At 31.5% G+C, this 20,213-nt stretch overlaps 3 protein-coding genes across 3 annotated transcripts; 2 read left to right on the top strand and 1 right to left on the bottom strand.

Moving 5' to 3' along the window:
• The first annotated feature begins 2,545 nt into the window (after nt 1–2,545).
• LOC114189706 (probable leucine-rich repeat receptor-like protein kinase At1g35710) lies at nt 2,546–6,210 on the top strand. Its single transcript, XM_028078359.1, has 2 exons — nt 2,546–5,553; nt 5,691–6,210. Exons 1-2 carry the CDS (start codon nt 2,565–2,567, stop codon nt 6,002–6,004), a joined length of 3,303 nt encoding a protein of 1,100 aa, XP_027934160.1. The 5' UTR covers nt 2,546–2,564; the 3' UTR covers nt 6,005–6,210.
• Nucleotides 6,211–11,432: 5,222 nt separating this feature from the next.
• Nucleotides 11,433–14,556, top strand: LOC114192681 (receptor-like protein EIX1). Its single transcript, XM_028082459.1, has 3 exons — nt 11,433–11,811; nt 11,884–14,230; nt 14,383–14,556. Exons 1-2 carry the CDS (start codon nt 11,499–11,501, stop codon nt 14,205–14,207), a joined length of 2,637 nt encoding a protein of 878 aa, XP_027938260.1. The 5' UTR covers nt 11,433–11,498; the 3' UTR covers nt 14,208–14,230; nt 14,383–14,556.
• Nucleotides 14,557–18,324: 3,768 nt separating this feature from the next.
• On the bottom strand, nt 18,325–19,557 carry LOC114190170 (receptor-like protein EIX2). Its single transcript, XM_028078963.1, has one exon. The coding sequence runs from the start codon at nt 19,555–19,557 to the stop codon at nt 18,325–18,327; it is 1,233 nt and encodes a 410-aa protein (XP_027934764.1).
• Nucleotides 19,558–20,213: the final 656 nt, after the last annotated feature.

The raw sequence follows: 20,213 nt of genomic DNA, 5'->3' as shown, positions 1-20,213 counted from the left end.
TCTTAACGTCATTATATTTGCTGTTAACATGATTAATGTGACTAACATCATATGATATATATATATATATATATATATATATATATATATATATATATATATATATATAACAATATTTACGTAATAAATTATAATTAAACCATTTTTATGTAAGTCTTAAGAATATTTAAATTTGTTAGACTCAACTTTTTCAAAACCATTTGTATGGGGTAATAACAAATGTAGAACACTACATGTTTATTATCATCATTACCATAAAATAGATATCGTACGTTTGAGGGGGAGCTTATTTTATTCAAGCAACTTTATTTTCTAAAACTAAGAAAAGTTTATTTGCTTGAGCTACTTTATATTTTTTTTAAGTGATACAATTTCAGAGAAAAAAATTGTTATGTCCATTAATAAAGCTTTCTTTACATATTTTCACAAATTCAACTAACATTTTTATAAGTCTAAATCCACAACACTCCTTAACTAACATCTTTTAGAGACAAAGAAAAAAATCAATAGAGATTTGATCAATTTAAGTCTTGTTGTATTACTTCAAGTATGACAGTTTTGTTAATTCTGTTTTTTTTCCTCTTATGATATAAGAGTTACCTCATCTTTTGTATATGTTGTTGAATCAATAATAGATATACACAAGCATTTAAACAAACACGTATTGTGCATATATGTGTGCGAGTAATTACATCTTAGAGAGAGTGTATTCTTCCTTCCTCTACCAACAAGTCTCATGTGTTTATCTTATAGTTGTATTCTATCAGCACAACAATATATCTCAACAAATTTTTAATCTTTGAGAAAATTCGTAATTAATAAAAAGGTTAAATAAATAAAATTTATAATGAGATCTATTAAATGTCTAGAACTGAAATGTGATGTGTTATCTTACATTTTAAGTTTCAAACTTTATAAATCATTTTATTTGAAGAAGTATATAAAATCTACATCATATATAGGATGAGATTTCTCCGCGTAGAATAATTACCTTCGTATCTTATCCTTTTCCTAATGAGACATAGAAAGAAAGAAAAACAGTGTCGTATCCTATCCTTTTCCTAATGAGACATTGAAGGAAGAAAAACAGTGTATACGACAAAATGGAAGTGTCGTAAAGGAAAGTGACATCATTGTCATATTAGTATATTATTAGATTTTCTTGTTAACTTAATAACTCTTAAGTAACTAGTGACGGACAAAGTTGTTGCTTTGTAAGTTAACATGGTAAAAAAACAACCACGTCAGTCATGATAGAAAATGCCAAAATAGGCACGTGGTTTACCATAATTAATTTTTTTATTTAAAAAATTGACAAACTTTTTTTGTCCATTTAAAATTATCATAACCCTTATGGTTATCACTATTTTCTTTAAATTTACAATATATTTATTTTCTTTAAAATAAATAGCCAACTATTTATTTTAATTATCATTATCACCTTTTCTTATTATTTTTCATTTATTTTTAAATATTATATATAATAACAATAATACGCTGAAAAATGCCAAACCAGATTGCTGATTTGTGAGAATTATTGATTTATTAAAAATTAACAGATAAGAAAATAGATACTTTTATATGATGAAAACAGATACTTTTGCCTTCCTTTCTTAAAAATTTGAAAGCATATTTCTAGGGTAAAACTAGAGTGCTGGTTTGTGAGGAAAGATCACAATTGAAAAGTATAACTTGAGGGAAAATATCATACATAATTTCTATTTCAAACTTATGGAGCACGCGAACTTACAGACAATGCTGTTGACTTCGGTCATGTATCATTGATTCTATGTATATACAAGTGAATTTCTTTTTCTAAAATAAATCGAAATAAAAAATAATAATTACCTAACTAACACTTTGAAAAGTTTATTCCTATATTAATATTTTCATATTAAAATATTATAAATAATTTATTAATTAAACATAGTGAATTTATAATTTTATTTATATTATTTACCTAATTTATTAAATATATAAAATATAAAAAGGCAAGAAAAAACCTGCATGGAAGTCGGCTCCCAAAAAATCGTTTTCCAACAGGAGAAATGTCAAAATTTATATAATTTATAGTTTGGAAATCGATTACCTGAAACACGATTTTTATATATCTACAGTGATAGGGTCTACTTCAGGAAATAAACTTTTTTATTTGGGTTTTTTTAGAAATAAATTAGTGTATAAGTAGTGGCACATTCCATGACCAAAATGCAAGCTTTCTGTTACACTGCACTTCAATATTGCGTGAACAAATCCCTATGCTATTCATATTTCCAACGCTTCTGTCCATGAAGCTCCAACCATTTTGGTTGTTTCTTCTAATGTGCTCTTATGCATTTTCCCATTCTCACGCTTTTGATTCTTCTCGAATTACTCCAGAAGCAAATGCTTTGTTGAGGTGGAAAGCCAGCCTCGACAACCAGAGTCAAGCTTCTCTCTCTTCATGGAGTGGCAACAGTTCTTGCAATTGGCTCGGAATTGCATGTGATCACTCCAATCATGTGTTCAAAATAAATCTTCCAAGTATTGGATTAAGAGGTACGCTTCAAAATCTCAACTTCTCCATGTTTACAAACATTCACACTCTTAATCTAAGCATCAACTTCTTGAATGGGAGTATTCCTCCTCAAATTGGAGTCATGTCCAATCTAATTATTCTTGATTTGTCTTTTAATGAACTTTCTGGGGTTATTCCTTCTGAAATAACACAATTGGTCGGTCTTCATACATTGAACATGAGTGACAATATTTTCAGTGGGTCTCTTCCTCAAGAAATAGGTAGATTGAGGGAGCTGAGAATGCTTCATGTTCCTTGGTGCAATCTCACAGGGACAATCCCAATCTCTATAGAAAAGTTCAACAATTTGTTTCATCTAGACGTGGGAGGCAACAACCTTTCTGGCAGGATTCCTCATAGAATATGGCGTATGGACCTAAAGCATTTGTCACTTGCAATTAATAAATTCAATGGTTCCATCCCCGAAGAAATTGTGAATATGAGGAACTTGGAGATTCTGTATCTTCAGAAAAGTGGCCTTTCTGGAAACATGCCCCAAGGAATTGGGATGCTGGGGAAAATAGTACATCTAGACATGAGCAATTGTAATCTTAATGGGTCCATACCTCTTTCAATTGGAGCTTTGACCAATATATCCATTCTTAGCTTACACGACAACCACCTTTCTGGTCACATTCCTAGTGAAATTTGTAAGTTAATCAACCTTGAGATTCTTGATTTGTCTAATAATTTTCTCTCTGGCAAAATCCCTTCAACAATAGGAAACTTGAGATATCTGAAGTATTTTTCCCTTCTTGGAAACAAACTCTCTGGCTCTGTTCCTCGTGAAATTGGAAACCTAAGCAATCTAAATTTTCTTAGCCTTTTTGGCAACCAATTCTCTGGCTCTATTCCTCGTGAAATTGGATTTTTGAGAACACTCGGTCAACTAGATTTGTCTAATAATTTTCTCTCTGATAAAATTCCCTCCACAATTGGAAACTTGAGCAATCTAGTTTATCTTTACCTTTATGCAAACCAATTCTCTGGCATTATCCCAGATGAAGTTGGAAATTTGCATTCCCTTGTAACAATTCAATTGCTACACAACAACCTCTCTGGACCAATTCCGACCTCCATAGGTAACCTGATCAATTTGAAATCCATTTCACTTTATGATAATAACCTCTCTGGGCCAATCCCGACTTCCATAGGTAACATGGTCAACTTGGAATCCATTTTACTTCATCAAAACAAACTCTCCGGATCCATTCCTTCCACTATTGGAAATTTGTCAAAGCTTCGTGGATTAACTTTATTTCAAAATTATCTCAACGGCAAGATTCCAATAGAAATGAATAGACTTGCTACTTTGGAAAATTTGCAACTAGCTGATAATTATTTTCTTGGCCATTTACCTCACAACATTTGTAGTGGTGAAAAGTTGACACATTTTTCTGCTAGCAATAACAATTTTACTGGCTATATTCCGGAGAGTTTGAAGAATTGCTCTAGTCTTATAAGACTCAGGCTTCAAAAAAATCAACTAACTGGAAACATAACAAATGCTTTTGATGTACTTCCAAACTTGGATTACATCGAATTGAGTGAAAACAATTTTTATGGTCATCTTTCACCAAATTGGGGAAAGTTCCGTAATCTCACAAGCCTCAAGATCTCAAACAATAATTTATCAGGTGTTATCCCACCAGAGCTAGGTGGGGCAACAAAATTACAAGAACTTCAATTATCCTCAAATCATCTTACAGGAAACATTCCACAAGATTTATGTAATTTGGTCCTGTTGTTTCATCTATCACTCCACAACAATGATCTTTCAGGAAATATTCCCAAAAGAATTGCATCGATGAAGAATCTTCAGTTTTTCAGTATTGGATCTAATAATTTGTCTGGCTTAATTCCAAATCAACTTGGAAATTTAGTCAAATTATGGAACATGAATTTGAGCCAGAATAAATTTGAGGGGAATATTCCCTTGGAGCTTGGAAAATTAATATCTCTTACAACTCTTGATCTCAGTGGAAATTTGTTGAGGGGAAGATTAACACATATGCTTGGAGGATTAAACAAATTAGAAACATTGAATCTCTCTCACAATAGTCTTTCCGGTGATCTTTCTTGCTTTGATGATATGATGAGCTTGACATCTATTGATATATCGTACAATGAGTTTGAGGGTCCACTTCCAGACATTCCAGTCTTTCGCAATGCTACAATGGAAGCATTAAGAAATAATAAAGGCTTGTGTGGCAATGTTAGCGGCTTAAAGCCTTGCCTAACACTGAGTGGGAAATCGCATAATCATGTGACAAAAAAAGTCATAACAATGGTTCTACCCCTTACTTTGGGCACTATAATGCTGGCATTGTTTGTTTTTGGAGTCTTGTATTATTTATGCAAAACTTCTGTGAAAATGGAAGAGCTGGCTACCAATTTACAAACTCTAAACACATTTGCAATATGGAGTTATGATGGCAAAATGGTATTCGAGAATATTGTTGAGGCTACTGAAAACTTTGATGATAAGCATCTCATTGGAGTTGGGGGGCAAGGACGAGTTTACAAAGCATTGTTACCCACAGGTCAAGTTGTTGCGGTAAAGAAACTACATTCAGTTCCAAATGGAGAAATACTTAATATGAAAGCTTTTACAAGTGAGATCCAAGCTCTTTCAAAAATTCGCCATCGTAACATTGTAAAGTTATATGGGTTTTGTTCACATTCCCATTGGTTATTTGTGGTGTGTGAATTCTTGGAGAAGGGCAATGTCCAGAATATTTTGAAGGATGATGAACAAGCAATTGCATTTGATTGGAATAAGAGAGTGAATGTTATTAAAGATGTAGCAAATGCTTTATTCTACATGCACTATGATTGCTCACCACCAATTATTCATCGTGATATATCAAGTAAAAATGTCCTTTTGGATTTGGAATATGTGGCACATGTCTCAGATTTTGGAACGGCCAAGTTTCTTAATCCCAATTCATCGAATTGGACCTCATTTGTAGGAACCTTTGGATATGCTGCTCCAGGTCAATTTTCTTTCCTTCTAATAGTCCAGAATCTCATAGTTTTTCAGTTTCTCTTTGTTGGTCATAATTATCTATACTTGTCTTTGTCACTACAATCCATTTTTTGCATGTATGATATCACCTTTAGTTTGTTACAGAACTTGCGTACACAATGAAGGTAAATGAGAAATGTGACGTGTATAGTTTTGGAGTGTTGGCATGGGAAATACTTATTGGAAAGCACCCTGGTGATTATATATCTTCTTTATTGCTATCATCTTCATTCATTGGTGTTGCCTCAACACTTGATGATATAACATTGATGGATAAGTTGGACCAGCGTCTCCCTCCTTCAACAAAGTGTTCAGTTAAAGAGGTGGCATTGGTTGCGAAGATAGCACTTGCTTGCATGACTGAAAGTCCACGATCTCGCCCTACTATGAAGGAGGTTGTCAATGAGCTTGTAGTGTAAACCTCATCTTCAATGAACAGACTCAACATCTCAACTAACGTGTGTAGGTCAAGATTGAAGTTATTAAACAGGGTTGAGTTTTACTTGCTCTTTTCTATTTTGTACCGTCTTTTTTTTTTCTGTTGTTGTAATTTGTGTTATTTTAAACTTGTATCCACTTCAAACATGTTCGAAGATATAATCACAAATAAATATTGTTATTAATATGTTTATTTGGTATCCAAACAATTCAAATATATATAATAGCAATTATAATTGAGGATCAAATGGTAAGAGTCTTTATACACTTCAACAAGTTTATATATGAAGATGACAAAATTAATGCTTAAATCGGCTACTCAACATTTATGGAAATCATTGATATGTGATTCTTTAGGTTTGGACATAGTACAATGCAAAGTTGTTTTGGATCTCTAACACAGTTTGGCAATAGGAGCGAAACTATAAACATCTTTTCCAAATGTTACTCGGGTTTACTCTTTTAGTACAACATGTTGCTTTTCTTAATTAATTGTATTTTGTGTTACACCCATACTTTAACTGCCAAAAAAATAAAAAAACTAAATAGTCGTGTATATGTCATATCGTGAAAGGGTATGTTTAAGATCATAAATTGACTAGAGACAAAGGTAAATTTACGGTATTTAAGGGGTTCAAATTTCACTTCACAAAATGATTTTTCAGGATTAAGTTAGACTTATAACTTATTGCTTAATAGTGTGTGTATAGAATTTTTTGCTTCATTTTGTTTGAAAGAAACTAGAATTGCCAAAAATAAGAACTTAAATGGATTCATTTTTTCTCTAAATTTTAATCTATGAATTATGTCATTAAAAATCAATCTAGTTATTAGATGTAATATATATCATAACATGAATGAGATAGTTTACACTGTTAAACCTCCAAGTAGCATAGAGATTAAGGAAGAAATCTTAGTTTTCTCCCTAATGTCGTGTAGAGTCAACCAAGATATAAATACAAAGTTAAAGTGACTTGGGAATGTGAGAATTTGATATAAATGCAAAACAGTGAGGGAAATAAGAATTATCACTTTGAATGATCCTATAAATGCAAATGTTGCAAGTGTAATGATGAATGATGCAAAATATATATATAGGTTAAATATTTATATATCTATAATTTATAGATAAATGTTAGAATTTAGAGATATCAAAATGGATTTCAATCCGAGAGCCAACCCGACTTATCACAGGTTTGAGTCGGGTTGGGTTGAAAAAAATTCAGATTTTTCAAAAGTGGGTTGAACTCAACTCAGCTCACTTAATCCACCAACATTTTTTTATAATTTTTTATAATTTTTTTAATAATTATTTACTACTCCTACTTATATAGGTTCATAATTTCATATTTTTAAATATGTTAGAATGTTGCTCAATAAATATTTAAATAGTTTGAATGTTGAATTAATTTGATTATCAAGTTATATACGTTGATACTTTAATCTTTAATTATAATCTTTATAGTAAATTACTCAAGCAACCGTCTTACAAATAAATTTTTCTAAATTAGCATGACAAAAATGTGAAGTTTTTTAATTTATATTTTGTTGAATAGCATAATAGAAAATGTGTAATATTAGCATGTTTTCTTGGACTATATGGACACCTTTTTTTGGAAACAATTCATCATATATTGGTGGTAAGTATGATGAAGACATTGGTAATTGATTTTACTTTGATTGTCATCTCATGGGTTGCTTAAAAATTTATTTAAATATTTGAATACTTAAAATAAATAAATAGATAATTTTTTTATGTGGGTTGGTGGGCCAGCCCACTTAACCCACCAACCCGTGGTGGGTTGAGTCGGGTTGCGAAATTTCTGGCTCACCATAAAGTGAGCCGGGTTAGGTTCACTCATTTTCAACTTGGCTCATGGTGAGCCCACCCGTGTGAGCCGGATTGACTCACTTTGACATGCCTATTAGATTTGCTTTAAAAATAAAAACTTTATAAGTTCATATATAAAATTTTAAAATAATTTTATAACAATTTAAAATAAATATGTTTATTTAAAATTTTACAATTCAATTTATAAATTTTGCATTTAACTTTATTTAAATATTGTTTCAAATATTTATATTGTTTCAAATAAATAAATATTTAAATAAACTTAATTTTGTTAAAAATATCAATTATAATAAAAAATTATTGTAAAAATTATATAAAAATTAAATTTGATATAAGGATGAAATTGATCCAGTTTTAAAAAAATGAGACCAAATTGAGATAAAATAATAAATATAGGAACTACATTGAATTTATTTTTGTGTAATAGAATTTCAATAGACTTACTCGCCTAAAAGAAAGTGTACAACGTAAAAAGATATCTCATTCAATAATTTATTTATAGATTATATATTATAGTTAAATTATCATTTAATTACTTGTTTGGCTTCACTTTGGTTAGAAAGTTTTAAATTGGTCTCCATTTTTTAAATTATTTCAATTGCGTTCTAACTATTGAGAAGATGTCTCAAAGGTCTTTAAAAAATTATTAAGGACATTAATAATATCACGTGTCAATATGTGATTTATTTTATTTATTTTATTTATTTAATATATTTTTTTAAATATATCCTATCCGTTGGATAAATATTTATTACTATTTGTATCCATATCCGTCGGGTATCTATTGTGTGGATATTCGTCTATTTTTTTTATATCTACGGATACTCACAGGTAATTGCAAAATTATTTAAAAAACAAATATTTAATTATAAATTCAAATAAAATAAAATAAAATACATCATTGTCATAAATTTTAAATAAAGTTCAAATAAACTCAAGTTGATACAAGTCCAAATAATTGTAAAAGTATAAAATAACGTTCAACAATGAAAATTCTTTAATTAGTGTTTTGATCAACAAACTCACTTTCTCCGATTGGTTTCTGAAAAATAAACAAAATAAGCAAATAATAAACCTCAATTGTCATATGTCAAGTATTCTTATTTTGATTCCATCGTTTGACAACAAACATACCATAAACGCCATTGTCTATATAAGATTTGATCTATATGCCCAATTTCAAAAAAAGGAAAGAAAAGAATGTTAAGGGGTGTAAGTTTAGCGGGTAAGGGTATCCACAGGTACGGATACTATGATATCCGTACCCGCCCCGTTAACATGCGGTTATCAAAAATACCTGTACCCATGGGTAGCGGGTATCCATTTTTAATATCCGTTTTCTACCCGTTGCGGGTTTTATCCGCGGATACCCGCGTGTACGAATTTTTTTGACATTCCTACCCTTAAGAACTTTATAAATGCGGTTTCACTATTTTTTTTTAATATTTTGTAGTATATTAGTAATTAGTAATATTCTGCTTTAGTTATTTTGGTTAGAATGTTGTTATTTTATCTAGTTAGTTAAAATTAACTGTTTAACTTTAATATTTACTTAATATTTTGCACATAATATTTAGAGACGATTAAACTTTTTTTGGGAATCATTTAAAAAATATTTTTTGACAAAGTTCGTTAAAGAGAAATTAGGATTCACTTAATATATATCCTGATTCTAAAACAACTCAGTGAATTGAACACAAATGAGAAAGAGAAAAATAAATTTTGGTTGAATTCTTAATTAAATAGGATTTGATTATTAGAGCTAGATAGTTAGTCAAGATAATAAATTGTAACAAGTGATATATCAATGAAATAAACCAGAAAACAAACTAAGTGAGTGTGTGAATCCATAAACAATTTGAGTGTTTCCATTATTGTTGTCAAGTTGATATTGCTTGAGTTTTATTTTGATAACATCACATTAGAAGCATGAAAATGATTAAGAATTTTTTGTTGAATTTATATATCTCAATGTCAAACAGTCAACCTGTAAGTAATCATTCTTTGTTGATAACCCATTTGAGCCTAATTATTTTGAATTTATACACCTTAATCTTAACTTTAATTATTATCCTTTCAATTTGCATACTTAGGGATCAAGAGCATAAGTACATTTTATTCAACTGTAAACGAAATTAGTTAGTGGAATTGTACTTAATGAAAAAAGGGTTGGGTATTATAATTCACTCTTTAAAAAAAAAGAATAAAAAGAAAGAGAGAATGAATTATGATGGAAATAATTGTAATAATGTTAATAATAATAATAATAATAATAATAATAATAACCTATTATAAATAATAAAATAATTATTATTATAATAATAATGACTATAATAATAATATTGAATTGTCACAATAATAGTATTACAATTACAATAAAATAATAATAATAATAATAATTATTATTATTATTATTACAACATTAGTAATAATAATAATAATAACAATAATAATATATGAGTGCATTTTCGTAAATATTTGGAGTGATATTTTTTGTAAATATTTGGAGTGGTATTTTTATAGATAATCTATAACTATATATAAAGGGGATTCCCTCTTTTGTGTCCACATTTCATAATTCCAACTTTACCCTTTATAATTTAATTATTTATTAAATTTTTAAAAATTAATGGTTATTTGTATAAGTTTTTATAAAATTATTTACTTATCTCTTTTTTCTTTTTTTCTCTTACTATTCATCAACAGTTATTTTTCTCTTATTTTCTCCGTACATTTTATTTTATTTTTTATAAATATACTTTTATTTTATTTATTAACTTAATAACATTACAACATCATCAATTATTAATATAATTCAAAAAAATGTGTACACACAGGCGCGATAGCACCTGTGTTTACACTAGTGAATGGTAATAAGAATATTTATGAGTGATATTTTTGTATATTTAGAAAAATATAAGAACGTTTTGATAAATTGAATAATAATTGAATGCAAAATGACCAAATAAGTATAAATAGGTGTCAAAATTTTAAGTGTGGATAAATTAAAAATTTCCATAGTACTTAACTTTCATGCAAGTAAGCACAAGTAAGGTAATTGACAAAATAGTGTGAATTTGAATGATGGACGGCTATAATTGTGGCATGGATGGAGGGATAGACTTAACGTACAGTGGTCCACGTACGTCCTCCACAAGTTGTGTTGAATCTGAATGATGGACATGCATATGAATGTACATTGACTGTTCAAAAAAAGGCACATAAACTGCTTTAAATCTATTCTTCAATATAAACACAAGCTTATACTACATTAAAAATTCCAGTAATAATTTTTTTTATTACAAATGAGTAAACAAATATCTTGTTCTTTTTCAATCTTCTTCCTAAACTAAAAACTCTATTTTTTCACTGTCACTCATAGGTGTGACTCACTAGTTATAATCTTCCGTGTGAATTGCTTTGTAAGTCGTCTCCGAAAGACAGGTGAACTTTTTATCACATGAGACACGTGAACTTCTTATCACACTCTATGACTTGGAATTAATGTCCATTGGTTCATTGGAATTTTAGCAACATATGTCCACTTTGATGTAGACTTTACTTCCGCTATATAAACATTTGTAGGTGGCTAACATGCTACCCACATCTTGAATTGCATTATCATGAACTCCTCCATCTCCATCATCAAATTATTTTTTCTTTGTTCACTGTGTTCCATCATGTTCAACTCATGCAGTTTTGCGGTTCATTGCAATGAGAAGGACACGAACGTACTCCTTAACTTCAAGCAACGACTCACAGATCCTTCACAGCTTCTCTCTTCATGGTTTCCGAAATCAGATTGCTGTGAATGGAGAGGAGTCAAGTGTGATAACATCACAGGTAGGGTTTCAATGCTTACTCTCCCTTGTCACACTCATCCCTCTCCAATTACTGCTGTGGGAGAAAAAGGCAACAAATCACACTGTTTGTCAGGTAAACTTGTTACTTTTAGATTCAATCTTATAGTTTCTTGTTAGAGAATTTCATAATTTCTTTTATTAACAGGTGAATTAAATTTGGGTTTGCTGCAACTTGAATATTTGACCTACTTGGATTTGAGCAACAATGGCTTCAAGTTTCTCCAATTCAATTCAATGGGTAGCCGTGAAAACTCCTCCAACCTCCAGTATCTTGACTTATCACGAAACTATGATATTCTTGTCCGTGATCTCCATTGGATTTCCAATATTTCATCATTGCAATACCTTAATCTTGATGGTGTTCATATTCACAAGGAAATTGATTGGCTTCAATCACTCACTTTGCTCCCTTCACTTTCTCTGTTACATTTAGGATTTTGTCAACTTGAGAAGATATATCCAACTCTTCAATATGCTAATTTTACTTCACTTAAAGCTCTAAATCTTGCTGATAATGATTTTGTATCTGAGTTGCCTAGTTGGTTATTCAATCTTAGTTCTGACATCTCCTATATTGACCTTAGTTGGAATCAAATACACGGTGAACTGCCTGAAACAATGCCGAATCTTAGAAGTATTAAGTTCTTGTATTTTACTCATAATTATCTCAAAGGACCTCTTCCAAATTGGTTAGGACAACTCGAACAACTACAAACTCTTCGTTTTTCTTTTAACTTTTTTTCTGGTCCAATCCCTGCATGTTTGGGAAATTTATCATCCTTGATTGAACTGAACCTCGACTCAAATCAATTGAATGGAAATCTTCCGAAAGACCTCAGGAAACTGTTCAACTTGGAAAGCCTTCGAGTAGCAGAAAATTCCTTGACTGGAATTGTGTCCGAAAGAAATTTAGTTTCCTTTTCAAAGTTGGAGGTGTTATCCCTTAATTCACCTGCCCTGGTCTTTGATTTTGATCCTGAATGGACCCCTCCTTTCCAACTTCAAGCGGTTGAGTTTGGCCATGTGAGAGACAAGCTTCCTGAATGGTTATTCACACAAAGTTCTCTAAAATTTCTAACCATTGTAGACTCAACTGCTTCATTTGAACCTCTTGACAGATTTTGGAACTTTTCTAAACAACTTCATTATTTCAAATTAATCAACAACACAGTCAATGGAGACATATCAAATGTGTTGTTAATGCCACAATTTGTTTGGTTAGTTTCCAATAATTTAAGAGGTAACATGCCTCGTTTATCTCCAGAAGTGATTGTATTAATTTTGCATGATAACTCTTTGTCTGGGTCAATTTCTCCTCTCTTGTGCAACAAAATGAGCAACAAAAGCAATTTGATTCACTTGGACATGGGTTATAATCATTTATCTGGAGACCTCACAGATTGTTGGAATGATTGGAAATCATTGGTTTATGTTGATTTAGGATACAACAACTTAACAGGAAAGATTCCTCACTCAATAACTTCTTTGTCCAACCTTCGATTTTTATACTTAGAAAGCAATAAGTTGTTTGGTGAGGTACCTGTCTCACTTAAAAATTGCCAAAATCTTTGGATACTTGATCTCGGTCACAATAACTTTTCTGGAGATATACCAAACTGGTTGGTACAAAGTGTGAAAGGTCTTAAACTCAGATCTAATCGATTCAGTGGAAATATTCCCACACAACTATGTCAACTTCATTCTTTGATGGTCATGGATTTTGCAAGTAATGGATTGTCAGGAGCAATACCCAATTGCTTGCATAACATCACAACCATGCTTTCTAGCGATGCATCAACTCGTGCAGTCGGTTATACCCTTAATTTACCAAGTTTTAGTACAAGTGTTGCTTGTACTATTACCATGCTTATAAAAGGAAATGAGTTAGAATATTTTAATTTGATGAATTTGATCGATCTCTCGAATAACAACTTGTCTGGGAGAGTGCCTTTAGAGATGTATATGCTCACTGGATTACAATCATTGAACTTGTCTCATAACATGTTGAGTGGCAAAATACCAAAAGAGATTGGCAACTTGGAACCCTTGGAGTCCATTGATCTCTCAAGAAACTTTTTCTCTGGAGAGATTCCTCAGACCATGTCTTCCTTGCATTATCTAGAGGTTTTAAATTTGTCTTTCAATAATTTCAAGGGGAAAATCCCATTAGGGACCCAACTAGGTTCTTCAAACCTCAGCTATATAGGGAATTCTGGTCTCTGTGGACCTCCACTTTCAAAGATATGCCCAGAAGATGAAAAATCCCAGAATACAAAATCAACTGGAGAAGAAGAAGGAGATGAATCTGAAGTACATTCTATGTTGTACATGGGCTTGGGAATTGGATTTGCAGTAGGATTCTGGGGTGTTGTTGGCACCATTTTCTTCAATAGGAGATGTAGACATGCTTATTTTAGATTTGTGCACCAGACTTATGACTTTGCCATCCAAAAGATGAACTTCATCTAAGCTATGACAATTATAGTACAATGGTATGTTACAAATATATTACTTTTAGAAGTGTTAATAAATAATATTATATAATAGCATTTATAAATGTTAATAATTCAAGTAAACTTTTGCTTTGAATTATTTAAATTGCATATTATTAGATAGTAATATCTGACTATATTTGCTGCTACAGGTGTACTCTGCAGGTCCCTGATGTTCAGCTTCAATAAATTACTTCGTCCAGAACAAACATATCAAGTTTTCTATATATGTTAAAAATCCCGCTGAACATTGGTTTGTTCGTTATTCATGGAAAAAAATAAATTGATCCTAATGAAGAGAATTTGAGTAATCTTAGTACTGTTGTCAGCCAACCATTTAGAAGAACGATAAATGTCGATAAAGTCCCTCTAGTTGATAATGTACATGCAATTCGAAAAGATTACGATGAAAGAATATACATATGACTAATCAATAACTTTATGTATGAATTTCGAATTTCGCGTTCATTTTAAAATTTAAGTGTTTTATTAAATAATATTTTATATGTGATTTTATATGTTGCTTATTAATGTTTTGTGATGTTTTCATCTCAGAGATATATGACTGAGCATCATAGTTCATTAGAGGATGAAACACCCACTAAGAGACTCACTAGAGGAGCCACTAAGTTGAGACAACTCTTAATTAGAAGAGCTAAGGGTCAAAAAACACTTGTCGATATTAACGTCGACACTGGGATGTCGAGAGATCCTTATGCGGACATCTTCAAAAGCTATCTCGGGATGTTGGCGCAAGAGAGAATACCAATCCTTACTCCATCTTTTGATCATGTTATTGAAGTTGACCGGAACTTGATATGACAAAATTTATTGATAACTAATATTAATGTTATTAACCTTATAGTTTGATTTTGTTGATAATATGTTGAATATTATTGATAACATTTTATACGTTGTAGCTAACATTTGATATTCCAAATGTTGTCGACAAACGTGTAGAGTTAGCGCATCCTGGGTACAAATCTTCCTCTTAATCAAACTTAAGAGAATTAAATAAATGAGCTTTTTCAAAATTTTCTTCCCCAACATCACGTATCATGTCTTCTAAATGATCATCAATCCATTGATTTACATAATCTATTCCTCGTGACGTCGTAGGCTTTTCTAATACTTCTCCATGCCAAGTCCAAAGTGTATAACTTCTCATTATACCGAAGATGGAAAGATGAGCACGCATTGTGCCCAAGTCGTGACGTATTTGATTAAGACAACGAACACAAGGACAAAAATATGTTTCATTAACAGAGATTGCGTGTTCTTAAGCATATTGCAAAAAGTCAGAAACCCCCTTCACATACTATTCGCTAATGCAACGCTCATTCATCCATATTCCATCCATACTATTTTCGTAAAAAACTTCATCAATCTCAATTTTTTTATTCTCACAAGGTAAGGACTTACCCATTCGAAAAAATTATTTTTCATAATTTCCTAACACGTATACGAAGAAGTCAAACATCATATATTTGACAAAATTTTGAGAGCATTTCACATTGGTCTCTGACGTACACGAAATGAAAGAGATCAGTCATGATCACAATCAAGTATGCATCCAGAGAACAACACAAATTGCCTTAGTCAAAATTTTATCAAATTTATGCATAAACCTTAATATACATGTTATAGTGAATTATGAAAAATATTTTTTTAAAACTGTCTGATCGGATAGTTCAAGATTTAATACAAACAATTAAAAATTTAATCATTTGTACTAGATCTCAAATGGGAACTAAGGTTTGCTCAAAATCGTGAACTAAAATTATAATAAATCTTCACATATAAAATAACAATGCAATAATAATATTAATAAATAAAAACAAAATTAAAATTATTTTAACATTCAAAAAATCTAATAATAAATATAAATTTTATTCCAGATTTATCAACTATCATAAAATTTCAAATAAAAAAATAAGCCAAAAAAAAATCAAAAAATACATTAAAATCACTTTAACATGCAACTCATCTTATAATAAATCTAAATTTTATTTCAAATATATCAAAAATCATAATTTTCCGAATAAAAAAAAGTGCCAAAAAATATACAAAATAAGGACATACATGAAACTAGAGGAAAATGAAAAACTAACCTTTTGTAGAAAAAACAAGGATGCAGATGGAGGAGGAGGAGGAGGGTGGGCTGCCGGTAAAGAGAAAGAAAACCCTACATTTATGTGAAATGGAGATCAAAACGAAATTCAATCGGTTCAAAATACTTAAATCAGTGCACAAATCAAAACCCAACAAGATTCATGGTGGAAAACTCACCTTAGGAGGTCGCGATGGCCGACAGAACGCGAAGGAGAGCTCGCGGAGAAGAGAAACAGTGAGGTTTCGCGTGACTGTTGTGCAATATATGAAGCAGGACATCGGGTCTAAGACTACCTGACATCGAGTGACGTCGGATAAGTGAAAAAATCGACGTTGAGGGACGTCGGGCGCGTGGGGAACAAACGTCAAGCTGGAGTGACGTCGGGCGCGTGGTGAACAAACGTTAAGGGACGTCGGGACACACCTGGACAGATGTCAAAATTGACATTTTATTTACAAAAATACCACTGGTCATTTTTGACGTCTTTGTTCTCTTTAGTTGACATTAACTGAGTGATGTTATAGACATTTTTTGTGTTAGTTAATGAACCTTTAGCTTTTAAATTGATACCTAAATGGGTCACTATATGAAGACTAATTATTTTTTGTCACTAAAATTTGTCATTATTCAGATATTTTCTTGTAGTGCAATACGATTTCATAAATTAGATACTTCATTGATAAGTATCAATAAAGTATCCTAAAGTATCTTAAGGTATGTTACATGGACACGTGTTAGACACGAGTATATGACCCAAGTTAAAGTATAAGTATCGGTACATCATAGTTTAGGAGTGATAATTGTTTTCACGTAAGGTATCTTTGAAGGTGTTTTATAGCTAGTTAATTTGTTTTCACACATTTTATGAGCTTAATTTTACAATATCTAAAAAATAATTTATACAATTAAAAAAATTATCTTACAAACTCAATAAAACTAATTATCAGAAATCTTAATTAAATCATCTTTTAAACACAAGAATTAATTTTAAAATCCAAAATTAAATATTGAAAGAGGACATAAAGCACTCGTCAATATGTTGCTGTCCCGGGCCATTTGGCTTTACTTTTTTGCTTGGAAGTTGCCGAGGGAACTAGAACGAATAAGAAAGAAATGCAGGTCTTAAGAATTTGAATCATTTTCAAGAATTTATGATTATATTCCCTGTTTGTTATTTAAAGTTTCTCGGTCCAAATTTTCTAAAGTATTGATGTTTGTCATTAGAAAATTTTATAATGATTACTATTGATGCTTTTTCATTTGTTTGACTAAGCCGCAACAACTTAATTTTAGAAATCCTTTTAAGCAAAATAAAAGTGTAAGCATTTCTATTATGTTCTGACGTGTTTAGTTTGACGCCTGTCTTTGCGCTGCATTTTATTAAAAATAAAAAGTTTAATTACGCAAAAAATCTTAGTTTTAGTTACAAAATTTCAATTAAATTCTTAATTTTTAAGTAGTTCTAATTAAGTCTTAATTTTTTATAACGAAAAAAGTAACTTTTGTATAATTAAACCAAAATAAAAATTTTGTGAATTCAACTTTCAACGTATTCATATTATCGAATGAAGTTTATGTAAGATTACTAAACTATCTAAATCATAATTCATATTCAATAAAAACACTTATAAGCTGTTCTCAAACACAAATCATAAATGCAGTAAGTATCCTCATAAAAACCCTAATGTAAAAGTCGTATTTTTATTTACATATCTATAATATAACACATGAACGCTTGTGGCCTACTGCATAGAACTTCTGCATGAGTAATTTATTGAAGCTGAACATCAGGGACCTGCAGAGTACAACTTTAGCAGTAAATATACTCAGATATTACTATCTAATAATATGCAATTTGAATACATGTCAGGATAAAATTTTAAATATTCTTAATCATGTAATATAATTCAAAACAAAAGTTTACTTTAATTAATTATTAACATTTATAAATACTATTAAATAATATTATTTATTAACACTTCTAAAAGTAATAGATTTGTAACATCTTTTGGATGGTAAAGTCATAAATCTGATGCAAAAATCTAAAATAAGCATGTCTGCATCTCCTGTTGAAGAAAATGGTGCCAAGAACTCCCCAGAATCGTACTGCAAATCCAATTCCCAAGCCCATGTAGAACATAGAATGTACTTCAGATTCATCACCTTCTTCTTCTCCAATGGATTTTGTATTGTGGGATATTTCATCTTCTGGGCATATCTTTGAAAGTGGAAATCCACAGAGGCCAGAATTGCCCATATAGCTAAGGTTTGAAGAACCAAGTTGGGTCCCTGATGGGATTTTTCCATTGAAATTGTTGAAAGACAAATTTAAGACCTCAAGGTAATGCAAGGAAGACATAGTCTGAGGAATTTCTCCTGAGAAAAAGTTTCTTGAGAAATCAATGGATTCCAAGGGTTCCAAGTTGCCAATCTCTTTTGGTATTGTGCCACTCAACATGTTATGCGACAAGTTCAAGGATTGTATTCCAGTGAGCATATACATCTCTAAAGGCACACTTCCTGACAATTTGTTATTCGAGAGATCGATCACATTCATCAAATGAAAATATTCTAACTCATTTCCTTTTATAAGCATGGTAATACTACAAAGATAGTTCAATGTTAAACTTGGTAAATTAAGGGTATAACCGACTTCACGAGTTGATGCATCGCTAGAAAGCATGGTTGTGATGTTATGCAAGCAATTGGGTATTGCTCCTGACAATCCATTACTTGCAAAATCCATCACCATCAAAGAACGAAGTTGACAGAGTTGTGTGGGAATATTTCCACTGAAATGATTGGATCTGAGTTTAAGACCTTTCACACTTTGTGCCAACCAGTTTGGTATATCTCCAGAAAAGTTGTTGTGACCGAGATCAAGTATCCAAAGATTTTGGCAATTTTTAAGTGAGACAGGTACCTCACCAAACAACTTATTGCTTTCTAGGTATAAAAATCGAAGGTTGGACAAAGAACTCACAGAGTGAGGAATCTTTCCTGTTAAGTTGTTGTATCCTAAATCAACATGAACCAATGATTTCCAATCATTCCAACAATCTGTGAGGTCTCCAGATAAATGATTATAACCCATGTCCAAGTCGATCAAATTGCTTTTGTTGCTCATTTTGTTGCACAAGAGAGGAGAAATTGGCCCAGACAAAGAGTTATTATACAAACATAGAACAACCACTTCTGGAGATAAACGAGGCATGCCACCTCTTAAATTATTGGAAACTAACCAAACACTTTTCGAGCTTAAATCTACGAGGGGATATGATGCGATCTGGGTAATTGTAGAATGACTAACTAAATGTGCACATTTCTTGCTGATTAATCAGAAATTGTCGATGGATAAATTGGCGGAGTTGTATGTGAGGGAGGTGGTCAGATTACATGGAGTCCCAGCGAGTATAGTGTTAGACAGGGACCCGAGGTTTACGTCGAGATTTTGGCAGTCGCTACAAGCAGCATTGGGTACTCAGCTACGAATGAGTTTAGCATATCATCCTCAGACTGACGGACAGTCAGAGAGGACTATCCAGTCCTTGGAGGACTTGTTGCGAGCTTGTGTAGATCACTTGGGTGGCTGGAGTGAGGTACTCCCTTTGGTGGAGTTTACTTACAACAACAGTTACCATTCCAGTATCGGGATGGCACCTTATAAGGCACTGTATGGAAGGAGGTGCAGGACTTCATTGTGCTGGAATCGGGATGGTGAAGTAGTGGTGCTTGGCCCTGAGTTTTTACAGATGACCACTGATAAAGTAAAGATGATTCAGGAGAGGATGCGAGCCACCCAGAGTCGGCAGAAGTCTTATGCTGATAGAAGAAGACGACCGTTAGAGTTTAAGGTTGGAGACCATGTGT

The sequence above is a fragment of the Vigna unguiculata genome, chromosome 7 (genome assembly GCF_004118075.2).
Source record: "Vigna unguiculata cultivar IT97K-499-35 chromosome 7, ASM411807v1, whole genome shotgun sequence".
NCBI classification, from domain to species: domain Eukaryota; kingdom Viridiplantae; phylum Streptophyta; class Magnoliopsida; order Fabales; family Fabaceae; genus Vigna; species Vigna unguiculata.
This window is presented reverse-complemented; position numbering and strand designations above follow the sequence as displayed.